Here is a 22,086-nt window from a genome sequence, read left to right on the forward strand (position 1 = left end):
TATTATATTATATTATATTATATTATATTATATTATATTATATTATATTATATTATATTATATTATATTAATCTATTACAAGTAGATTCATTCTATGATATTATTGGATATTATTTAATGTATTTAACATTTACTATTAGTCAAAGGTTCAACACATTCTTTTTTTTATTTTTTATTTTTTATTTTATTTTACTATTTTAGAATAATAATGTCCCTGAAGAAACTTTAAATATTTTTCTCAAGCAGCTTCATGAGGAAGATTCACCCACTAGTTTGGCTACATATTGTAAAAAACTACCAGATTTTATTCAGAAATATATTTATACATGGGCATAATAATAATAATAATAATAATAATAATAATAATAATAATAATAATAATAATAATAAAAGCATTATTATTATTAATAATATTATTATTATTATTTGTCAACCATACACCTTTAGAAAATTTAAATTTTACATTTATATCTGACACACTTTTGACTAGTAGTGAAATTCAACAAACTGTAAGTAAACCTTATCAAAGATTTTAAGGTTGATGTATGACCATCAGCATTCAAACGTTTGTTCATTAAACTTTACGTGTAACACAATATCACTGTTATTATCTTGTCTCATGTCTGTTCAACGTCTCACCGCTGTCTCAGTGTGTAAAGATTGCACCTGGTGCTGAAATAATAGTACATTAACTTTCCAAAAAATCTGTATTTTAGGTATCTGTGGGACAAGTGAAGCTGAAAATGGAAGCTTATGACAATGAGACTGATGTCTGTCTGTCTGCTGATTCATCTATAAAGCATTATTACCTTCCTATCATGTATGGGATTATATTTTTGGGTGGATTTACTGGCAATCTCATGGCCATCATAACTTACGTGGTCAAGCTGAGGCCTTGGAAGAGTGGGAGCATCATTATGGTGAATCTGGCAGTAACTGACTTGCTGTACACTCTCAGCTTACCTTTCCTTGTCAATTTCTACATCACCAGGAATTGGGTGCTGGGCGAGTTTATGTGCCGCTTCCTCCGCTTCTGCTTCCACTTGAATCTGTATGGCAGTATCCTCTTCCTTACTTGTCTCAGTGTCTTTCGTTATGTGGTGGTGGTGCACCCACTTCGAGCAGCTCAGGTCCAGAGGGCTAGCTGGGGTGTCTCTGCCTGCTTGGCTATTTGGACCATCTCTCTATTGGAGATTGGCCCAATGCTCAGCATGATCACAACCCAGAAAAATGGTAACACCACAGACTGTTTGGACTTTGCTAGCAATGACCCAATGAGGGTATGGTGGTATGCCTGGCTACTGAGCGTGTTGGGCTTCTTACTGCCCCTGGTTGTGGTGTGTTGGTGTTATACACGTATCAGTGGTGCACTGGGAAAAAGCCTTTCAGCATCCAGGCCCAGCCGGGTACGAGCTCACAGACTCACAGTGATGATCTTGGCTGTATTTGTCATGTGTTTCCTGCCCTATCACATCCTAAGGCAACTGAGAGTGGGCAGTCTGAGGAGCAATGTGACATCCTGTTTGCAAAAGAAAATCATCAACGATGCCTACACAATTTCACGGCCCTTGGCAGGCCTCAACACCTTCTTCAATTTGGCACTTTTCACCTTGGCTGGAGACAAGTTCCAGCAGGCTTTCTATAGCCTGATTTCCAGGACGAAACCTACCATCAGGAAGGTGGCAGTGATCTGCTGAAGACCTGAAAATAGATCTTCATTTTAGATAACCTACATTACATAGCTCTAAATCTGAACTTCTTTTACGGCATAGAAAGAGAACTGACTTTTACATCACCTGAGTTCCAACTGAAGCAAGAAGCATTCTGGGAGAAAAGGTTTACTTTACTGTTACTTTACCACAAATATTGTTGCATGGTTTTTTTGTTGAGTTTGAGCTTACATGTCAAAGATTCAAAGAGTAATTAAATGCACAGTTAGGGTAATTTCCTTGGACAATCATTTTTACCATTTGTACTGAGAAAAGAACAAACTTTATACAGTAGTTCAGGATAGTCAACACGTTGATGTACTAGCAATAAATGTTAAAAGAAAATCAGATAAAGAATGCATGAAACTCACCTTCTGTCATGCAGTGGCAAACAATAATAAAGTAGGAAATTCAGGATTTCAGTGAAGGTTAAGTCAGAGCCTCCTTTCAAGCCTGGTTAATGTTTTTTTATTTTTCAGCTACCGTTTGCAAAACCTTTTGTTTTTTCTTTGTTTAGCACACATGAAAAAATATTAATGTCTATCAATATAGCAATAATAAGACTGAATTAACATCAGCTGATTTCATTGGTGATATCACATACTGCAAGTCTATTTCTTAACTCAATAAATTACAAATGCAGTCTGTTCGCTTTTTTTGCCTCCACATTTACAATGGCAATTTGGGTTAAAAATAGGAAGAGCTGACTGTGGGAACAAGCAGCTCAAGAGAGCAGGTATTTCTGCTGAATTCTTCACAGTAGATGAATCACACCACCTGATGAGCAAAACTTCACTGGCTGTCCATTTGCTCTGCTAATTTAGTGCAGTGTGTCGCCACTAAATACAGTTTCCTGCAGGGGTCTCTGGCACACACTTCAAATCAATTTGTGTTTGTTATAGCTCTTGTTTGTGGCAAAACCGAGCTTCCGAAACATCAGACATGGGATACGGACCAGGATTAATAATACTGTAAATATAAATGCTGTGTTTGTGGTCATTTGTAAATAAATATGATGAATTGATGGCTTTAACTGGAATTATTTCTTTACTTTAACCTGTCCTTCATTTTTTCAAGTACTGCTTTAATGGGAAAGTATTTAAAAAATCCCTCCAAGGGCATTTGTTATCAAATGTTAAGGCCAAAGTGTGTAAGCTATGGAGTTCTGTTTAACTTTTATTTGTGCCTTGTGTCCAATTCAATCCTCTGTAACCCTGTTCAGCTCTTTTTACGCTTTATGTTGTCTCCAATTCAGTGACTCACAAACGGGAGCTGTGCCATATTGCCCAGCACTTGGTCTTCAACTTTCGCACACTGGATGAGTTCCATCCAGAAGAAGCAGAAAATAGAAGTCAGTGGGGGGTGAATGCTCAAGTTTTTTGGTGAAGCAGTTCAAGTTTAATTTTATCCCACACCCCTTTCCTTCCCTTCCTTTCCCTTCCCTCCCCACCACCAACACCAACCACCAAAAAACTGATTGAAAATAACAGATTCTGTATCATTAGAAGATCATTTTAATTTTCGAAAGTATCACCACCGAATGATGGCATGATATTTCCAAAATATTTGCAATTTCTATAAGAGATTGTTCCCTTTGTAGTATATTGCACTTCAGTGACCAAAACAGTTCAAATGCATAACACCGATGGCGACGATTTCATTATGTACACACTCACTCTGTCTTATACACAACCATACACACTCACTCTGTCTTATACACAACCATACACACTCACTTTGTCTTATACACAACCATACACACTCACTCTGTCTTATACACAACCATACACACTCACTCTGTCTTATACACAACCATACACACTCACTTTGTCTTATACACAACCATACACACTCACTCTGTCTTATACACAACCATACACACTCACTCTGTCTTATACACAACCATACACACTCACTCTGTCTTATACACAACCATACACACTCACTCTGTCTTATACACAACCATACACACTCACTCTGTCTTATACACAACCATACACACTCACTCTGTCTTATACACAACCATACACACTCACTCTGTCTTATACACAACCATACACACTCACTCTGTCTTATACACAACCATACACACTCACTCTGTCTTATACACAACCATACACACTCACTCTGTCTTATACACAACCATACACACTCACTCTGTCTTATACACAACCATACACACTCACTCTGTCTTATACACAACCATACACACTCACTCTGTCTTATACACAACCATACACACTCACTCTGTCTTATACACAACCATACACACTCACTCTGTCTTATACACAACCATACACACTCACTCTGTCTTATACACAACCATACACACTCACTCTGTCTTATACACAACCATACACACTCACTCTGTCTTATACACAACCATACACACTCACTCTGTCTTATACACAACCATACACACTCACTCTGTCTTATACACAACCATACACACTCACTCTGTCTTATACACACAACCATACACACTCACTCTGTCTTATACACAACCATACACACTCACTCTCTTATACACAACCATACACACTCACTTTGTCTTATACACAACCATACACACTCACTCTGTCTTATACACAACCATACACACTCACTCTGTCTTATACACAACCATACACACTCACTCTGTCTTATACACACAACCATACACACTCACTCTGTCTTATACACAACCATACACACTCACTCTGTCTTATACACAACCATACACACTCACTCTGTCTTATACACACAACCATACACACTCACTCTGTCTTATACACAACCATACACACTCACTCTGTCTTATACACAACCATACACACTCACTCTGTCTTATACACAACCATACACACTCACTCTGTCTTATACACAACCATACACACTCACTCTGTCTTATACACAACCATACACACTCACTCTGTCTTATACACACAACCATACACACTCACTCTGTCTTATACACACAACCATACACACTCACTCTGTCTTATACACAACCATACACACTCACTCTGTCTTATACACAACCATACACACTCACTCTGTCTTATACACAACCATACACACTCACTCTGTCTTATACACAACCATACACACTCACTCTGTCTTATACACACAACCATACACACTCACTCTGTCTTATACACACAACCATACACACTCACTCTGTCTTATACACAACCATACACACTCACTCTGTCTTATACACACAACCGTACACACTCACTCTGTCTTATACACAACCATACACACTCACTCTGTCTTATACACAACCATACACACTCACTCTGTCTTATACACAACCATACACACTCACTCTGTCTTATACACACAACCATACACACTCACTCTGTCTTATACACAACCATACACACTCACTCTGTCTTATACACACAACCATACACACTCACTCTGTCTTATACACACAACCATACACACTCACTCTGTCTTATACACACAACCATACACACTCACTCTGTCTTATACACACAACCATACACACTCACTCTGTCTTATACACAACCATACACACTCACTCTGTCTTATACACAACCATACACACTCACTCTGTCTTATACACAACCATACACACTCACTCTGTCTTATACACACAACCGTACACACTCACTCTGTCTTATACACAACCATACACACTCACTCTGTCTTATACACACAACCGTACACACTCACTCTGTCTTATACACAACCATACACACTCACTCTGTCTTATACACACAACCATACACACTCACTCTGTCTTATACACAACCATACACACTCACTCTCTTATACACAACCATACACACTCACTTTGTCTTATACACAACCATACACACTCACTCTGTCTTATACACACAACCGTACACACTCACTCTGTCTTATACACAACCATACACACTCACTCTGTCTTATACACACAACCATACACACTCACTCTGTCTTATACACAACCATACACACTCACTCTGTCTTATACACAACCATACACACTCACTCTGTCTTATACACACAACCATACACACTCACTCTGTCTTATACACAACCATACACACTCACTCTGTCTTATACACACAACCGTACACACTCACTCTGTCTTATACACAACCATACACACTCACTCTGTCTTATACACAACCATACACACTCACTCTGTCTTATACACACAACCGTACACACTCACTCTGTCTTATACACAACCATACACACTCACTCTCTTATACACAACCATACACACTCACTTTGTCTTATACACAACCATACACACTCACTCTGTCTTATACACAACCATACACACTCACTCTGTCTTATACACACAACCATACACACTCACTCTGTCTTATACACACAACCATACACACTCACTCTGTCTTATACACACAACCATACACACTCACTCTGTCTTATACACAACCATACACACTCACTCTGTCTTATACACAACCATACACACTCACTCTGTCTTATACACACAACCATACACACTCACACTAACATAGACATCTTGTTTGTAGCTTCATTTGCACATATAGCATCATACAAAGCAGGCAATGTAAACAAACCACACAAACACAAAGCAGCAGCACACAATTATTTTTTTTTGTGTTTAGGGATTATAACCAGCTTCACTTGTGCTGCATTTTCCATTGTCCATGAAGGTTTTTTTTTGTTTTGTTTTTTAAAAACAAAACGATGAGGTCCATTACAGAGAAAGTGTAAATATACACTTCTGTTAGTGAATGCAGAGCTAAAGACTAGGGTGTGATCTTGTTCTGTATGTGACTGTATGACTGGTATCGTTCTAACACTGATAATTCACTCTGAGTCTTCTTCGTGCTCCCTGTAAATCTGTAAACTCACTAAGTGACAGACAGGAGGAGGTGGGAGAAGTCTCTCTTACATCAAGTACTTTCCATTCCTTATTATAGCACATTCACTTTCTCAGCATTTGTTCAGTCTGGTTAAAGTCAATAAGGACTTTCAGGCCTTAAATTCCTGAAATATATGCAAGAATCCATTTTAGGTGTCTTGTGTTGTTTACAATAAATTGAGCACCTTGAAAACATAACTCAGAAGCAGCTTACTACATTTCAGGTGAAAAATTCCAAATAATCCTGAACCTGAACATTCTTGAATTTTGTTTAAATTGTCATGGGGAAAGTAGGAGTAAGTGAATCATTTTTACTCGTCTTGTCCCAGAGGACTTTGCAGTCTTTGATACTATGATACATCCATAAGCATTTGAGTTAACTCCTGTTGCGAAAGTCATGTTAAAGCCAGTTTAATGTTTGATTGTATTCAAACAATATATTTTTTTCTACTATAGCTCATTTGGAAATGATCAACACTCCTATAATTAATGATGATGACCCCCTAGATAAAAATGACTAACAATAAGCCAAGTCTCTGATGTATATAAAGGATTGGAGATACATGTATGGGATTTTGGAACAGTACTGCATGAAGAATCCCCTTTATATTTATAGATCTATGCATAGGAATGCTCTCTTTAATTAAGACCACAAAGCTTCAGTAGGGCTGAAATACACTGGGTCTTTTTTATCCCCAACCACAACCAATTCTGTGTTAATGGTGGGTGTTTGAGAAAAGACTTGTCTGTGTCCAGGCAAGAAATTCTTAGTTTCAATCTTTCCTGGTATTCAGTAGAATAAAAGAAGAACAAGAAGAATTTTACAGACAGCATATAAACTCTTCTTTGTATGAAGTCCGGTGTGTTTTATTTATTTATTTATTTTATTTATTTTTATTTTTTTTGCTAATGATGTGCCAGACCAAAACGTTCTGGTTTGTTCTCAACTTTTTTTGTAATTATAAACTGATTATTCACTGATTTTACAACATGACAACCTCAACATTCAATTAAAATGTGCAACAGTATGTGTGAAAGTGTGATATTTTTAGGGGTTTGGGGGTTGTATGCCTAAAGGGCCAGTTAATGGTACATATTCAACTGGAATTTTAACTGCATTTTCCACATTACTCTTGATACAGATTTATTTACACACTTGTGCAGGTAAACAACTGTCTCTTTTTTAAAGCTAGATGGTTGTTTTTTCCATCATGCATTTATTTTAAGTGTTCAAGCCTGACAATAAATTTGCATGTACCCTGACCAGGCATAACATTATATTATAACCACCTACCTAATATTGTGTTGGTCTCCCTTTTGCTGCCAAAACAGCCCTGACCCATCGTGCACTGTGTTTTCTGACATCTTTCTATCAGAACCAGCGTTAACTTCTATAATTTGAGCAACAGTAGCCTGTCTGTTGGATTAGACCACACTCCCCACTTGCATAAGTGAGCCTTGGCCACCCATGACCCTGTTGCTGGTTTACCACTGTTCCTTCCTTGGACCACTTCGGATAGATATTGACCACTGCAGACCGGGAACACCCCACAAGAGCTTCAGTTTTGGAGATGCTCTGATCCAGTGGTCTAGCCATCACAATTTGGTCCTTGTCAAACTCACTCTAATCCTTACACTTGTCCATTTTTCCTGCTTCTAACACATCAACTTTGTGGACAAAATGATCACTTGCTGCCTAATATATCCCACCCACTAACAGGTGCCATGATGAGGAGATAATCAGTGTTTTTTACTTCACCTGTCAGTGCTCATAATGTTATGCCTGATCTATGTATATGTTAAGAGAATGTATTATAAAAAAAAAGTCAAAAGTTGAATAATTGTGTAAGGTTTATATAATCTTTCTGTCCATTATTTTGAAGGGTGGCAATAATCCTAAAAAAAAGGCTATGTTTTTATTTTGCATATAAGCTTTTTTTAATAAATGCTATAAAGAGTTTTTTAAGTGATGATATTTTTTGTTTTAAGCTTTTTAAAAATTGGTTTGAATACATTTGGGCTCCTGCTTAAAATGTTGTGTATCCTCAGCATGTGTGATAACTGATCATTTATCGAGAACAGAAATAACGTCTCATGTGCAATGACACCTCATAAAGCCACATACAGAAACAGTAAAGAGGAGGATGGTCTTCCACTGTGCTTCAGTGAAATGGAATAGAAAATGTGTGTGTTCTGTGTTTGGTCATTTGTGTGGTCATTCAGGAAGCCAGGATGTGTATAGGAACATATTAAGGGCAGAACCTTATCTTTACCCATATTGCAAGTTACTGAGGTTGCATTTCAGATGTGTGCGTGTTTCAGATTCTCAGACTTGACTGTTTAAGGAAATCTCTCCCAGTGTGCTGACTTAGAACTGCATCTCAAACACAAAAAGGACAGAAAACAATGAATAAGTGATGAAAATATGGTCACCGCATCTACAACTTGGCTCTTTGCTGTGAGTGTGCCTTTTTGTAAAGAGCATCACCAGCGTGCCACCTGGCTGGCGTAGTCCTCTGTGGTGGCAGAATGGTTTTCTTCCCACTGCCTTTTACTTTGGTGGTCCTTCTGCTCGTGTTGCCAGCGCCGCTCCTGCCTCTCTTGTTGGCGTGCAAACTGCACTCTCTGTAGGAATAGCTCCTTGGCAAACTTGTAGAGTTGAACATCCAGGAAATTGAGGCGTTCGATGTGCTGCCGCACGTCTTGACGTAATTCCACGCCAGCAGCCCGTGTACTGTTGAGCTGCGTGAACGCCGCGATGAAGTGCAGCCGAAAAGTACGCTCGAACAGGTACTGTGTCTTACGCTGGAACTCGGTCAGTCCATAGAAGGCCATGTTTTTCAGATTGCTCATAGCGCTGGCGAGCAAGATCGCACCACGCTCGTGCTCACCCATGGACGAGAGATTGTAGCAGCCAACCAGGCTCAGGTCAGCAAGCATGCGTACCTGCCGGTTGTTAGCCAGGTTGTGTGGGCACGCCATAAATTCTCCCAGTGTCACACCTGACCAGTCATCGCCTCTGTAACATGAAGGTAGCTCGGCCTGGGTAGGTGCGCGTCCATCACACATGTGGAGTGATGTTTTCCAAGTGGCACCGCGCTGCACATGCTTCCATTCACTCAGATAGCGTGACACCGGGTCCCGCAGCATGGTGATGTAATAGAAGTTCCTGTAATGGACAAAGCAAAGGCAGTAAGTTTCAGATATCTGCTGTCATAGTGTTAAACAGTCAACCTGATTCCCACAGAAATCAACAGTAACATCAATCAGTCAAGGATGGTGCCGAAAGCTTACCATAATTACCGTAATCTTTTCTTTCTTTTTCTTAACATTCCCTGACAGAAAGCTGGATGCTTTATTACTGTGATCAGGTTGTTCATGCATCAGCTATCCACAAAATTCAGTCCAAAATTCAAACAGCGTAATTCACAGGATGCTTTTAGGAGAGCAGCTGTTACATGAAACATATTTTACACACATCAGTGCTTCTAACGAGACAGGCTATCTGCTTTATTCTCTTAAATCTTGGAATGACTTTTGAACACAGATGAAAAATGAAAACTTTCATTTTAAAGCTGTAATCCTTCAAAGCACACAGAGGCAGAAGAGGACATTTTGCCAGATGGAAAGTCCTGGATTCTAAACCTAACGTAGATTTTTTATTTTTTATTTTACAAAAATGTGTACTGAATATAAAAAATACAACATGCATATCATAACCATAAAAAATAAAGAACATGCATTGTACCAGAGGAAAGGGATTAAGTGATAATGCACTAGATTTTATTGTATTAATAAATGAATACACAATGCAGTCTGATACACAAACACAAAAGGAAAAACGAAGAAAGAATTTAATTTAAAGATGAGAATACATTAGGGAGATTTAAAGCACAACATTCTACTTTTCAGGGTTTATGACAATTTGCTGAATTTCACACTTCAGTAAATTTCACACTTCAGTGCCGAGTGGAACTTTCCTAAAACCTCTGAAAAGGGTCCAAGTGAAGCCCGAAAGCCCCTATAGAAACAAGTCAAAAGACCTGCACCTGCAGTTATTTTCTGCGATGAGCTCCTGAGAAGCAGTATTTCATTTTCTGAGGATAGATCTCCTCTGAGCTGGGGAGAATATAGACTGAAGGCAGCACTACTCTGATGTTTCCCCAGAGAGAAGATGATGGTTGGAAGAAGGTTTCCTCTTTTCATCTTTATCTCCCTCAGGCGAAGGTGGACATGACATATTCACTGCACTTCCCAGTAGCACATTTCCGCCTTTGTGTGAGCTGGGATTGGCCCAAAAACTCTTCTTTGGCTACTTTTCTATCCTTCTTCAAGGTCAATCAAGAGACGGAGAGAGGTGGAGGTGGGGGGTGGAGCATAGCATGAAAATTGTTGTGTGCAAATATTAAATAACTAACTAAATAAATAATGTACTTTGAAATGTTTCACAACAAATCACAAAAGCATATGTTATAAGTAGAACAACTGCTCAGAAGAAATTACATGTGGCAACTTATTTGTCAATCTAAGAGCAAATGAATATGAGCTCCAAAATCTTACAGCTGCCATCAGAAACACCATATTTCAAGTATAAGAAGAACTGATGCATAGTGTCCTCCTACTCAAGCAGTTTGAACTGAGATACAGGTTCACATGCTTCACATTAACCCTATCCATGAACATTAACTCGTCAATGTGTGAAACATAAATCTGGGCACAGCTTGCTTCTCTGTATCGTTTTCTGTTTTCATAATGGACGCTTGAGGCCTAATTGATACTCATAACTGCCACTTACTGAAGACCCCATCCACCACAACAAGGCATAATTTGGCAGTGATGGTGAGCATAAGGGACGGAGGGTTTGAGGGTAATATACACACACGACAGAGATGTCAGGCACTAGCCTGCGATTACTACAGTGCTTTTGGCAGCTATATCCTAGCTTTTGCTCCTTGAGCGTCTGAAATGCAGACATGCTCTCATTAGACTGTCTCCGGCACAAAAACACATGCAGCAAGCGTTGTTGGAGCAAGCCGACTGTGAGGAAAAAAAGAAACCAGTGCTGAACACCATCAGTGTCACGCTGCATTAACCTCAAGCCATTTCAGCAATGCTGTCTGCACCGTCTGTGAATAATACTTTGGGTATAAGCGATGGAGATGAGCAGAGTTCTTGCATTGAATGAGCCTTCAATATTTTGACAATTACATTTTTCACAGGTAGCATTTGTCATCCTAATTGTAGGCTCAAGATATAGCACATAATGTACATTTCTTTAAAGAAAAAAAAAACACTTTTCTTTTACACTACAACTACACTGTCCACTCTTTGCCCGCTATAACTACACTGGACCTTGAATCAGATTATTCATCACATTATTTATATGAATCCATTAATATCTTATGCTTGAAACATCATATTTTATGAGTCATTCAACACAGGCTATGAAATGGGAAAAACTTTTATTTTATCCCTGTTACCTGAACACTTTCCATCATTAGAATATTCCACAATTTAACTGGAAATTGCCACATCCGAATTTCCTGAAGATAATGGGAAGAAGAAAATTATGTTCTCTTAATTTTTTTTCCATATTTTGAATGTGATATTCACTGATAAAGTCACTTTGAAAGTATCTCTGTCATCTCTTTAATAGATTGAAACTAGAATATTAGACACAATAAGGAAATTTGTCCTGATGTACTCATGCCATTAGTATAGCCTCCTGGTGGTCCAGCGGCAGGATCCCCCGCTCTCATTGCTGCGACCTGGGTTCAATCCCTGGGCAGAGTGCTAACCCAGCCACTGAAGAGTTAACTCACAGTGCCAGTCCCAAGCCTGGGTTAAATAGGAGGGTTGCATCCGCTGTTGTGACCCCAAACAGGAAGCAGCCAAAAGAACAACAACACTCATGCCATTAGTATGGATGATAGTTCACAACCTTTCAAGGATTTGCTAATTCTATGCAAAACACTCATCCTCATAACTTTCAATCCTGTTATTCATGAAAAGCAACCATTTTCTGTGAAATGTGTTATTGTTCCCTAACAGGATTAAATGGATTTTGAATGAGTGAATGTATGTTTTCCTAGATTCAGTGTTGATCAATCAATCAATCAACTGAAAAGTTTCAAAACTTGAAAATTCAAAATCCATGTTAATCATGGAATCACCCCGATTGTCTGAAAATGATCAGACATGATCAGACATTTCATGATCAAAATGAAAATGTGGTGAAGTTCTGATGAATTGTCTAGGAGGAGTTCACAAAAGTAGGTTTTTCAAAAATTCGAAACATGACAAATGAAATCTGAGATATATGATTTGTTTGGATTCCACTGATATAAGACACAATATGACATGTAAATATCCAAATTGCTTGTGAAATAGGTTGTGTTAAATGCTTGCTCCAATGTTCATGATTATGAACACAACGCAATGATCAAGACATGATTTGATGTATGATCGTAATTCACATATTGCAGAACTGCAGTAAATCAAGTGGCAGTAATTAACGTAACACACACTGATCTCAGCAGGTTCCATTTTGTTCATTAAAAAGCTACAGCAGATCTTGACAGGAAGCATTTTAAGTATAGGATAATGCAGAGCTGTTGTATCCTGTGGTTTCATGTGGAAACAAGCAAAATAATTGCTATAAGAGCATTATACTACTGCCATTAATGCCTTTAGTGTCTTGTTGTACAACTATTAACTTGTCTGTTTAATAGCCCAATAATATTAAGAAAATGTGGCATTTCATCTTGACAAGTGGTTTGGATTCTGCACTTTTTTTGGCTTACATGTGAAATTGTCTGTAAATGTGTTAAAATATGCTGAAGAATTTGATCATTTTAAATGGGTAAATGTGTGTCTCTATCCAAGGATGTCTCTATTAAGTGTTTTTGTAGACCTAATCTTCTACAGATGTCCTTTCTAACTTATATTATTTGTTTTTTTCTAATTAGACCAGTTTTACATGCTGTAGATGTTCTGTGGTCTTCCACTAACAGGTAACTGAAAGGACAGCAAATATTTCAACATCTGATTATGCCATTTTTAAATATATTATACTTTGTATAGCTGGAAAGTGAAAAAATCTGTGTCTGATTTATTTTCTTTATTTGTTAATCTTTAGGAGCAGCTTTTTAACTAGTCTGGATCACAGAGCGCCTGGCAATACTCGGCACAGGGTCCCTACACACCTTGAATGGGACACGAGTCCATTACATGGTTCTGTGCCCTCACTTATTCACACCTTGATGCAATTTATTACAGCCAATCCACCTACTTTGGAGGTGGGAGGAAACCGGAGAACTCATAGGAAACCCCTGTGGACATTGGGAAGCACAATTCTATTTTGTATTTTAATTTATTTTGTACATGCATCAGAACATATTCATACAAATTGCAATCCTAGGCTTTTGCAAACCAACTGCTTGCTCTCTTTTATCTTCAGTGGCAGTGTGAATATTTGGTGAATTTTCCTGCCTGGTCCCCAGAGCAATGCTAACTCAGATGTGTGTCTGTCTTTTATCTCTTAGCTGGCCAGAGTTCAAAGATAGCACTGCATCATTTATTTGTTTAAACGGCTTCTTCAGTTGCTGAAATGTTTCTCAAACTACATACTGAACACTATATACTGTACACACAGTTGTCCTACTAGCTGTGTGAAGACATTTGCCTATTGATGAAATTAATAATGCAGCTAATTGATGCTATGCTTTCAAGTAAAGATATCTGAACCTTTTCCACAGCGGAAGGAAGAATTATGACTGTTTTAGTTTCTTTAAATAACAGCAGTTTTTATTAAACACACACATACACACACACACCACATGCACCTTGCCCTATATTCAAAATGACAATGCAAACACTGTATAGTGAAGTACAGACAGTTCAGCATATATATAGTGCATTATATTGCAAGGTTACAAATATCCTGCAGCTTCCTGAGGGCTAGAGCAAGAGAGGACAGCAAGACTGGGGATATGTCCACAGACCTCCCATGATATGTTGACTATAGCAATGAGAACAACCTTCATTTGTCTTCAGGAATTTCTATATCCAGGACTGGGAACTCTGGGTATAAGGCAGGAAAACACATTTGGATGGGATCTCAATGCAATGCAATGCACAAAATGACACATAGGGTTCATTTTCATACCAAAGGGCAATTTAGCATAGCCAGTCCACAAAATTGTATGCTTTTTTTTGGGACTGGAGAGAACCCGATAGAAAACCTGCACATGCACAGGAAGAACATGCAGAGAAACTCGCCTCGGACAGTCAGCCGAACTTAGGATCAGACCAGGGTCGAGGCAGCTCAAGTTTTCCAATCTCATAATTAGCACAATAATGAGTCAACAATCTAGTATCATAATCTGCATAATGCTACAGAGATCATCTTAATCACTGCTGTGTTTGTGGGTTCATTAATTTGTGTAACAAAGAGAGCGCACTAGGAATGAGAAAAAGAATAATTCTCTTTTAATGTTAACAATACTGAGGTACTACCAGACAAAACATATGGTTTGGGAGATATGTGCAAGTGTTATCCAAGTATTGTAACAGGATGTGTGCACTGATGTGTGCTTTAACAGTGTACGGTTTAGGAAACAAAGCTATATCAAGAACCCAGGTGCACAAAGTGGATGAATAACCCAGACCTAATTTCTATATCACACTGAATATATAATGAAAGGAATCACGTGTTTAAGGCTGTAAGAGCAGAAAGCTGTGACATATAGACGATACAGCTGAATAAATTGTGCCATTGTAGCTGTAAGGAGAAACTCTGTGTTAAGATGCCCCTCGATACTCATTCCATTTCATACAGGCATTATTTCTTCTCTCTCTTTCTCTTTCTTTCTCTCTCTCTCTCTCTCTCTTATTCAAACCTAACATATCTGTGTGTCTTTGATTGAATTTGACACTCGGTTTTCTATTTTCTGTTCCTACAAAAGATCAGAAATAATATGCCCAATGATCACTTATGTTTGATGTTAATTCTATCTTGAAATTATTTATATAGATAAGAAATCTAAATTCGTTTCTCCTCAGCTGGATATATATACTGTATATATATATATATATTGCCAGTGAAATAAGTGCTTCATCTACATGCATCATTTAGGAATTTAGTGACAATTTTACGGCGCTCATTTTGACAACTACTTATATTGCACATGTTCATTAGAAAATCAGTGGGAGGACGAGCATTTCTCCAGTCCTTATCAACACATGGCAAGGCAATCAGCACCTCCAGATTCAGAAACGTAGCACTTCAAGTAGCACATGTACGCATGATAATTAAATTCATTCTGTGTACATATTCTGTCAGTCTTTATTCAATACAAAATATACTCTCTATAGCAGCTATGTAGCTCAGTATGTCTTTGTTTACACTGTACTTTACAAGCTACATGTAGATTAGTGGCTCTTAAACCTCTGACTGTTCTTCACAGACCCATGGTTTCTCACAAACTCTGTTTTATCTGCTCTCAATTATTTGAATACGATTATGAACAATTAAAAAAAAAAAGGAAGTAAAAAGTGAATAATTCAGGCAAATTCATTCAGTCCAAATTTCATAAAAACATTTCACGTATTGTCAGAACAAAAAAAAAGACAAATAAAGTGTCCTCGTTTCAAAGTAACTCAGCAAAAGTTTTGATTCAGGAGTATATACTTGATTTATCATGATTTATGACCTAAGATTCACCTCAGATACATCTACACACCAAAAGCAACCTTCTTTCTAAATCCACTGCTTGCACTCTGTTGGTGTAATGAGATACAACACAGTACTCAACAATCATTAGGTTTTTCCAGCTTGTGCACCATGGCAGTGTATGATTCGCACGGATTCCTAAAGAGTCTATGTATGCTCCACTTACACACTGAAGCTAATAAATACAGAATGACAAATTGGCCACGTATTTGTGTTCATGAGTCACACATCTGACAGAACTGTTATGCATTGTAATGTTGGATAAAATATTAGCATATGTGTTTAGCAAGATGTGTGAGTAAAAACACTTTAAAGTGTGAACTGGCCTTTAGATCAGTGAGATTCACTCCCTCTGTGTGTGTGTGTGTGTGTGTCTGTGTGTGTGTGTGTGTGTGTGTGTGTGTGCACGCTTTGTTTCCTGAGCCCTCAGGGGATGTGTGATCACTATGAATCCTAGACAAGTAAAATATACAATGGCTATAAAATTGATAAATGATTTCTTCAATGTACTTGCTTAATAATAGTATATGGATCCCAACTCTGTGGGACACATGAATAAATATCACTCTTAAATCTTTAGTTAAGGCACTTTCCTTAGACAAAAGGGAAATTTCCGAGTTTTACAGTAGCAAATCCCTTCTATAAAGGAAGCAGAGCTCATTCATTAAATACACATAAACGTCTCCAAGCTTATTGACTTTTAATGACCAAAACTGAATGATCTGAGGTTTGCTATTAAGTTTCAAGATCATTACAGCACTAAAGCATTATTTCCCTCCCAGAATTAGTGCCAGTTAAGATTGAATATCAAAATGGTTTCATTAGCCATCTGCTAAATGCTACACACATCTTATGAAAAATAAACTGATTGGTAATGACAGGCTGAGTTCCACTGACTTTTTTAATTATAGGGTGAAAATGAGCAGTCATTTTCTAATATTATTTAAATATCTTATATGATATCATTTATGGCAGTTCAGCAAAATTCAAGTTAATATTTCATTAGATGTAATATTAATGTTTTAAATGGCAGGGCAAAACTTCAAAGTGAATTATATGCTATATTATTAAATAAGCACCACAGCATTTTAGCTCAAACTCTCATCATAACCAGTTTCCCATTCCGACATAAGCTACCAATACAGAGTTCAATAAAGTTTTTAAGAACAACATTACTTGAAAATTTGTTTAAATATAGGTCAACGTATTAGTCTTCAGTGTGTATACTCCTCCTCCTTCCTCCTCCTCCTCCTACTCCTCCTCCTCCTACTACTACTAGTAATAATAATAATAATAATAATAATAATAATAATAATAATAATAATAAATAAAGCACTTAGTAGTAATATCAGGATGGCTGTGGTTTAGCCATCCATCAATCTAGTATTCTTTCTGGTTTAATATAGAGTAACATAGAATTTAATAGAATTTGAAGCAGATGAACTGATTAGCTCCAAACAGGGTCAACAGTATATGTTGACAGTTTGTCAAATACAACAACTTTAGAAGGTACTTGAACACTATTTTCATGAGCTAAATTTTGCACCAACAGCATCAGCACCAGAGGACCAAGGAAACACACAGAGAGGCTGAAGTCAATGTGTGGTATTTTCGCATCTCTCTGCTTCATCTCCTTGACAAGACAGAGCAGGAAATCCCAGAAAACATGCATTATTTGTAACAGAGCTCATCTCCTAATGGTGCCTCTGCTCCCCTCTGGCAGCTATAATGGACAGCCTTTCTGCATCTTGGTCTCTCTCTTTGATGGTGACGGAATGGGAACATTTTGTCACCTGGGAAGGGACATCAGGAATGATGAGACCGTTTTTGTGTTGTCACAGAGCTGGTGTGAGGCCAATGCATGCTAGAAAAAGGCTTATTCTGGTGACAAAGTGAATCGGACCGTCCTCCAACTGAAGCACTTTTTGCCCCTTTAAGCAAAGTACAGTGTCCAATAATGTGTAACTTGTGCAAGAAGGGCTACAAAACACCCCATAAAAAAACTGTAAAATATATATATATATATTTGGAAATACACAAGAAAAATCTTAATGTAAACTGTAAAATGTCAAGAAACGTTTCAGAAACATGGCTGAGGTGAAGCATTAAACACAATATATATATATATATATATATATATATATATATATATATTTATATATATATATATATATATATATATATATATACTGTAGTATATACTGTATACAGTTTGGGATCACTTGCATATTTCAGCTTGATTTCAGCTACGGAGGAAGACTCCATCAGCCAATCCATCTTGTGGGCGATGCTCCAGGAAGCATGGGGTGAAATCTCATCAGATTATCTTGAAAAATTGACAGCTAGAATGCCCAGGCTGTAATTGCTGCAAAAGGTGTTTTGGGTTTTTTGATGAAGGCAATGTTTGAAGAAAACATTCATCATTTCCATCAAAATCATTATTTCTAACTCTGTCCTGTTCTTTTGCTATATTTTCTATTCAGACTAGTTTTGTGTGTGTTTCCTTGCAAAAACAATAAAAATTTTTGAGTGATCCCAAACTTTTGAGCAGTAGTGTATATATATATATATATATATATATATATATATATATATATATATATATATATATATATATATTGGCAAAAATGTCACTTTTGAGCGACAGTGTATATGTATATGATATATACATTACCGCTCAAAAGTTTGGGATCACTCAGAATGTATGGTATATGTATGGTCAGGACATTTTTTAAAGCCCAGTGAGTGTTTGATTCTTGTGTTTTCTACATTTAATAATTAATAAACCAGACATATAGTCACAGCAGTAAGGAACAGTAAGAAACTGTATTTCAATATTAAAGGTGCATTGGGTAGAATATGGGCTCTTGGGTTATAGCCAAAAAGACTATGGAATGATTGTTTACTCTTTGAGCTCACCTCCCATCCATGGTCATGTACATAAAGCCCCACCTCCCAGAATCTATTTGGAATCTCTGCATCAGGTCAACTCTATATTTATCCATATACCCTTATGGAGCACCTTATTAGGAAATCCATTTTAAAACTGTGTAGGTCCTGCCTTTGCTCTCAAAAAAAGCCTCAATTCTTTGTGGCATGGATTCCATATGATTTTGGAAATATTTCTGATCACACAGTTTCTGTAGATTTTCAGATGCACTTTCATGCTGTGAATCTCCCATTCTACTACATCCCAAAGGTGTTCTACTGGATTATGATCCGGTGACTGGGAAGAACACTGAAGAACTCATCGTCACGTTCATGAAAACCAGTGAAGATCATTTATGCTTTGTGACATGGTGCATGGAAATAGCCACTAGAAGATGGAAGATCAAGAGAAAGTAATAGAACTACTCAAACCAGCAGGTCTGGCACCAAGAATCATTCCACAGTCAAAATCACTCAGATCAAATTTCTCCCATTCAGATGTTTGCTTTGATTTGTAAGCTTCTGGCTCGTATCTACATGACTTTATCCATGTCACTGCTGCCACACGCTTGTCTAATTAGATAATTGCACAAATTAGTAGGCATATAGGTGTTCCTCATAAAGTGCTCAGTGAGTGTATGTTTAGTTGCTAGCTAGCTAACTTTCCAGCATGCAATTGTACATTAAAGTAAAACATTTCAACACTAAATAATTTCAGCATTTACACAAGTGTATTCCCTGAGTGTTTCCCTATTGACCAGAGCACCTTTTACACAGCAGTGATTCCAAATGAAGAGTGATGATTGGAACAAAAAATCAAAGGTAGTTAGAACACTTTGTTAGAGCTTCAGTAGATTGTCCACATACTGTACATCAGGGTGCCATAAATATATGTCTGGGGAAAACTGTTACTATGTACTCTCCCAGGAGACACAATGAGCCCTGTGTACAGAAATAAGGCTGCATTTTCACCAGCTTTAATTATTAACAAATGTATGCATGACAGTATTGCAATCTTAACATTTAGAATACTCTATAATGTTCCTTAATGTTTGATTACTGAATTTTTCACAATTTCATTGTTTAAACACATCAGAGAGACATGCATAGAGTCTCTACTTCATTAGCAGTCCATTGAAAAAAAAAAAACAGGCCACCCATGGAGGCCTCTCCATCCCCATTAAATTCTTCAATGCATAACTTAAACGCAATTACTCTTCTGGATGTTTGAGATCATTGAGGCTGGCACATCATTCAGTGAGAGGAAATTGCACTGGCATGTTGCCCAGTGCTGGGAGCCCTTGGTCTGAGTGGACTCTCCTTCCAACCTTGCTTGGCATCCAAAGCAGAGTATTCACATTTTTTATATAAGGCCTTAAACAGGTGGCCGGTCTGTATGAGAGTCAGCGGTCAGCCCTCATTCTGCCTATTAGAGATGCCTACCTGTGAGCTGTGCTCATGTCAAGCCATCAGTCCAGGCTGTGAATGCAGAGCTTGTAATAAAATTGACATGTGTTTTGTGTGTGTGTGGATGTGTGTGACTGCTTATAGAAACAGTAGCTAATCTCAGATGCGTGGTCAGGCTGTGGAGCTCTGTCTGTAGCCTTGAGGACCGAAGGAGCAGAAGAATAGTGATGGGCTAGACAGAGAATAAGTAGGTGATGTGGTGTGTGGGGTGATTGTGAAAGTGTGTGCAGTCACAATCATTTGCCAACTACCTTGACTTATTTCTTTACTTACACTCAGTACTTACTTACAGTAAATACTCACCCACACAGACCCTTCACATCCACAAACCAAGCTAAGGACACCCACTACAAACATCAATACCAGTGGCTTTGGCACAATGCTTTACATTCACCAGAAACCAAACACTATTCATTACCCTAAGCACAAAATATCCACAAGTGAAGCATGTTGTTGGGAGCATCGTGCAGGGACTGGGAACTGGTTATGGTTAAGGTCGGTGGAAACAACAACCCTAAGCATACTTGCAAACGCCACATTGAAGAGGTCTGAACAGAAGCATACGTTTTCGATTGACCCAATCAAAGCTCAGATCTCAATCCTATTGAGAATCTTTGGCAGACTTTGCTATCTTCATCCACTCTGATAGAGCCTGAGCTAATCTGCCACGAAAAAACTGGCAAAAAATATGAGGATACAGATGTGCAAAGCTGATAGAGCTGATAGAGCCCTATCCCAGAAGACATATGTTATAAAAGAAATCATTTCCAACACTGGATATAATAAATGACTAAATAAACTGACATAAAAAAAAATCCCAAATGAAGTTCATTTTAATTCCAGGCTGTGATACTGCAAAATGTGGAAAAAATCAAAATGATCAAAATCAAAATTACTGTTGGTAATGAAAAGACTAAACCCACAGTCATGCTGTTTTGTGTATTGTCTGCAACTAGGCAGTCTGTTCCAAAAAAACTATTTACTTCCATTTCAATACACTTTCCATGCAGTATTGGGTTTAAAACCACAGGGACACTTTTACCACTGATGTGATAAGTGTCTTAATAGCACATAAGGGCTTGTTCCTCTGATATGGAAACACATGCTGTGAACAATATTTACTAGTCAATAAAATGCTTTTGTTCTCTGAAGGGAGGCAGAGATTCTTTGTGTCTCTGTAACAGCTATGCCATTGGACACATGTTATATCCGTGATATCTCTGATGTCCAGTGTGACAATGGTATGATGATCAATAATACCATAGTTACTGGTCATATAAACAGGTTCGAAATCTTTTAAAAGATGCTTGTAACTGATTTCACAAAGTTGTGGGAAAGTCAGGGTTGTTTAGACAATAAATAATAAATAATTTCATAAAGTCATAAGA

The 22,086-nt window shown here is 37.7% G+C and overlaps 2 protein-coding genes across 2 annotated transcripts in view; one reads left to right on the forward strand and one right to left on the reverse strand.

The window, feature by feature from the left end:
• LOC131355017 (2-oxoglutarate receptor 1) overlaps positions 1 to 2,729 on the forward strand; it is a 5,543-nt gene extending 2,814 nt beyond the window's left edge. Inside the window, exon 2 of the mRNA XM_058393187.1 lies at positions 717 to 2,729. Within this exon, the coding sequence (XP_058249170.1) occupies positions 744 to 1,697 (954 nt within the window). The 5' untranslated portion in view covers positions 717 to 743 and the 3' untranslated portion in view covers positions 1,698 to 2,729. The remainder of the gene's footprint in view (positions 1 to 716) is intronic.
• A 1,321-nt stretch (positions 2,730 to 4,050) lies between these two features.
• The window catches only part of hs6st3b (heparan sulfate 6-O-sulfotransferase 3b), a 54,036-nt gene continuing 36,000 nt past the window's right edge, over positions 4,051 to 22,086 (reverse strand). Inside the window, exon 2 of the mRNA XM_058393185.1 lies at positions 4,051 to 9,739. Coding sequence (XP_058249168.1) covers positions 9,055 to 9,739 — 685 coding nt within the window. The 3' untranslated portion in view covers positions 4,051 to 9,054. The remainder of the gene's footprint in view (positions 9,740 to 22,086) is intronic.

The sequence above is a fragment of the Hemibagrus wyckioides genome, linkage group LG06 (assembly GCF_019097595.1).
Source record: "Hemibagrus wyckioides isolate EC202008001 linkage group LG06, SWU_Hwy_1.0, whole genome shotgun sequence".
Taxonomy (NCBI): domain Eukaryota; kingdom Metazoa; phylum Chordata; class Actinopteri; order Siluriformes; family Bagridae; genus Hemibagrus; species Hemibagrus wyckioides.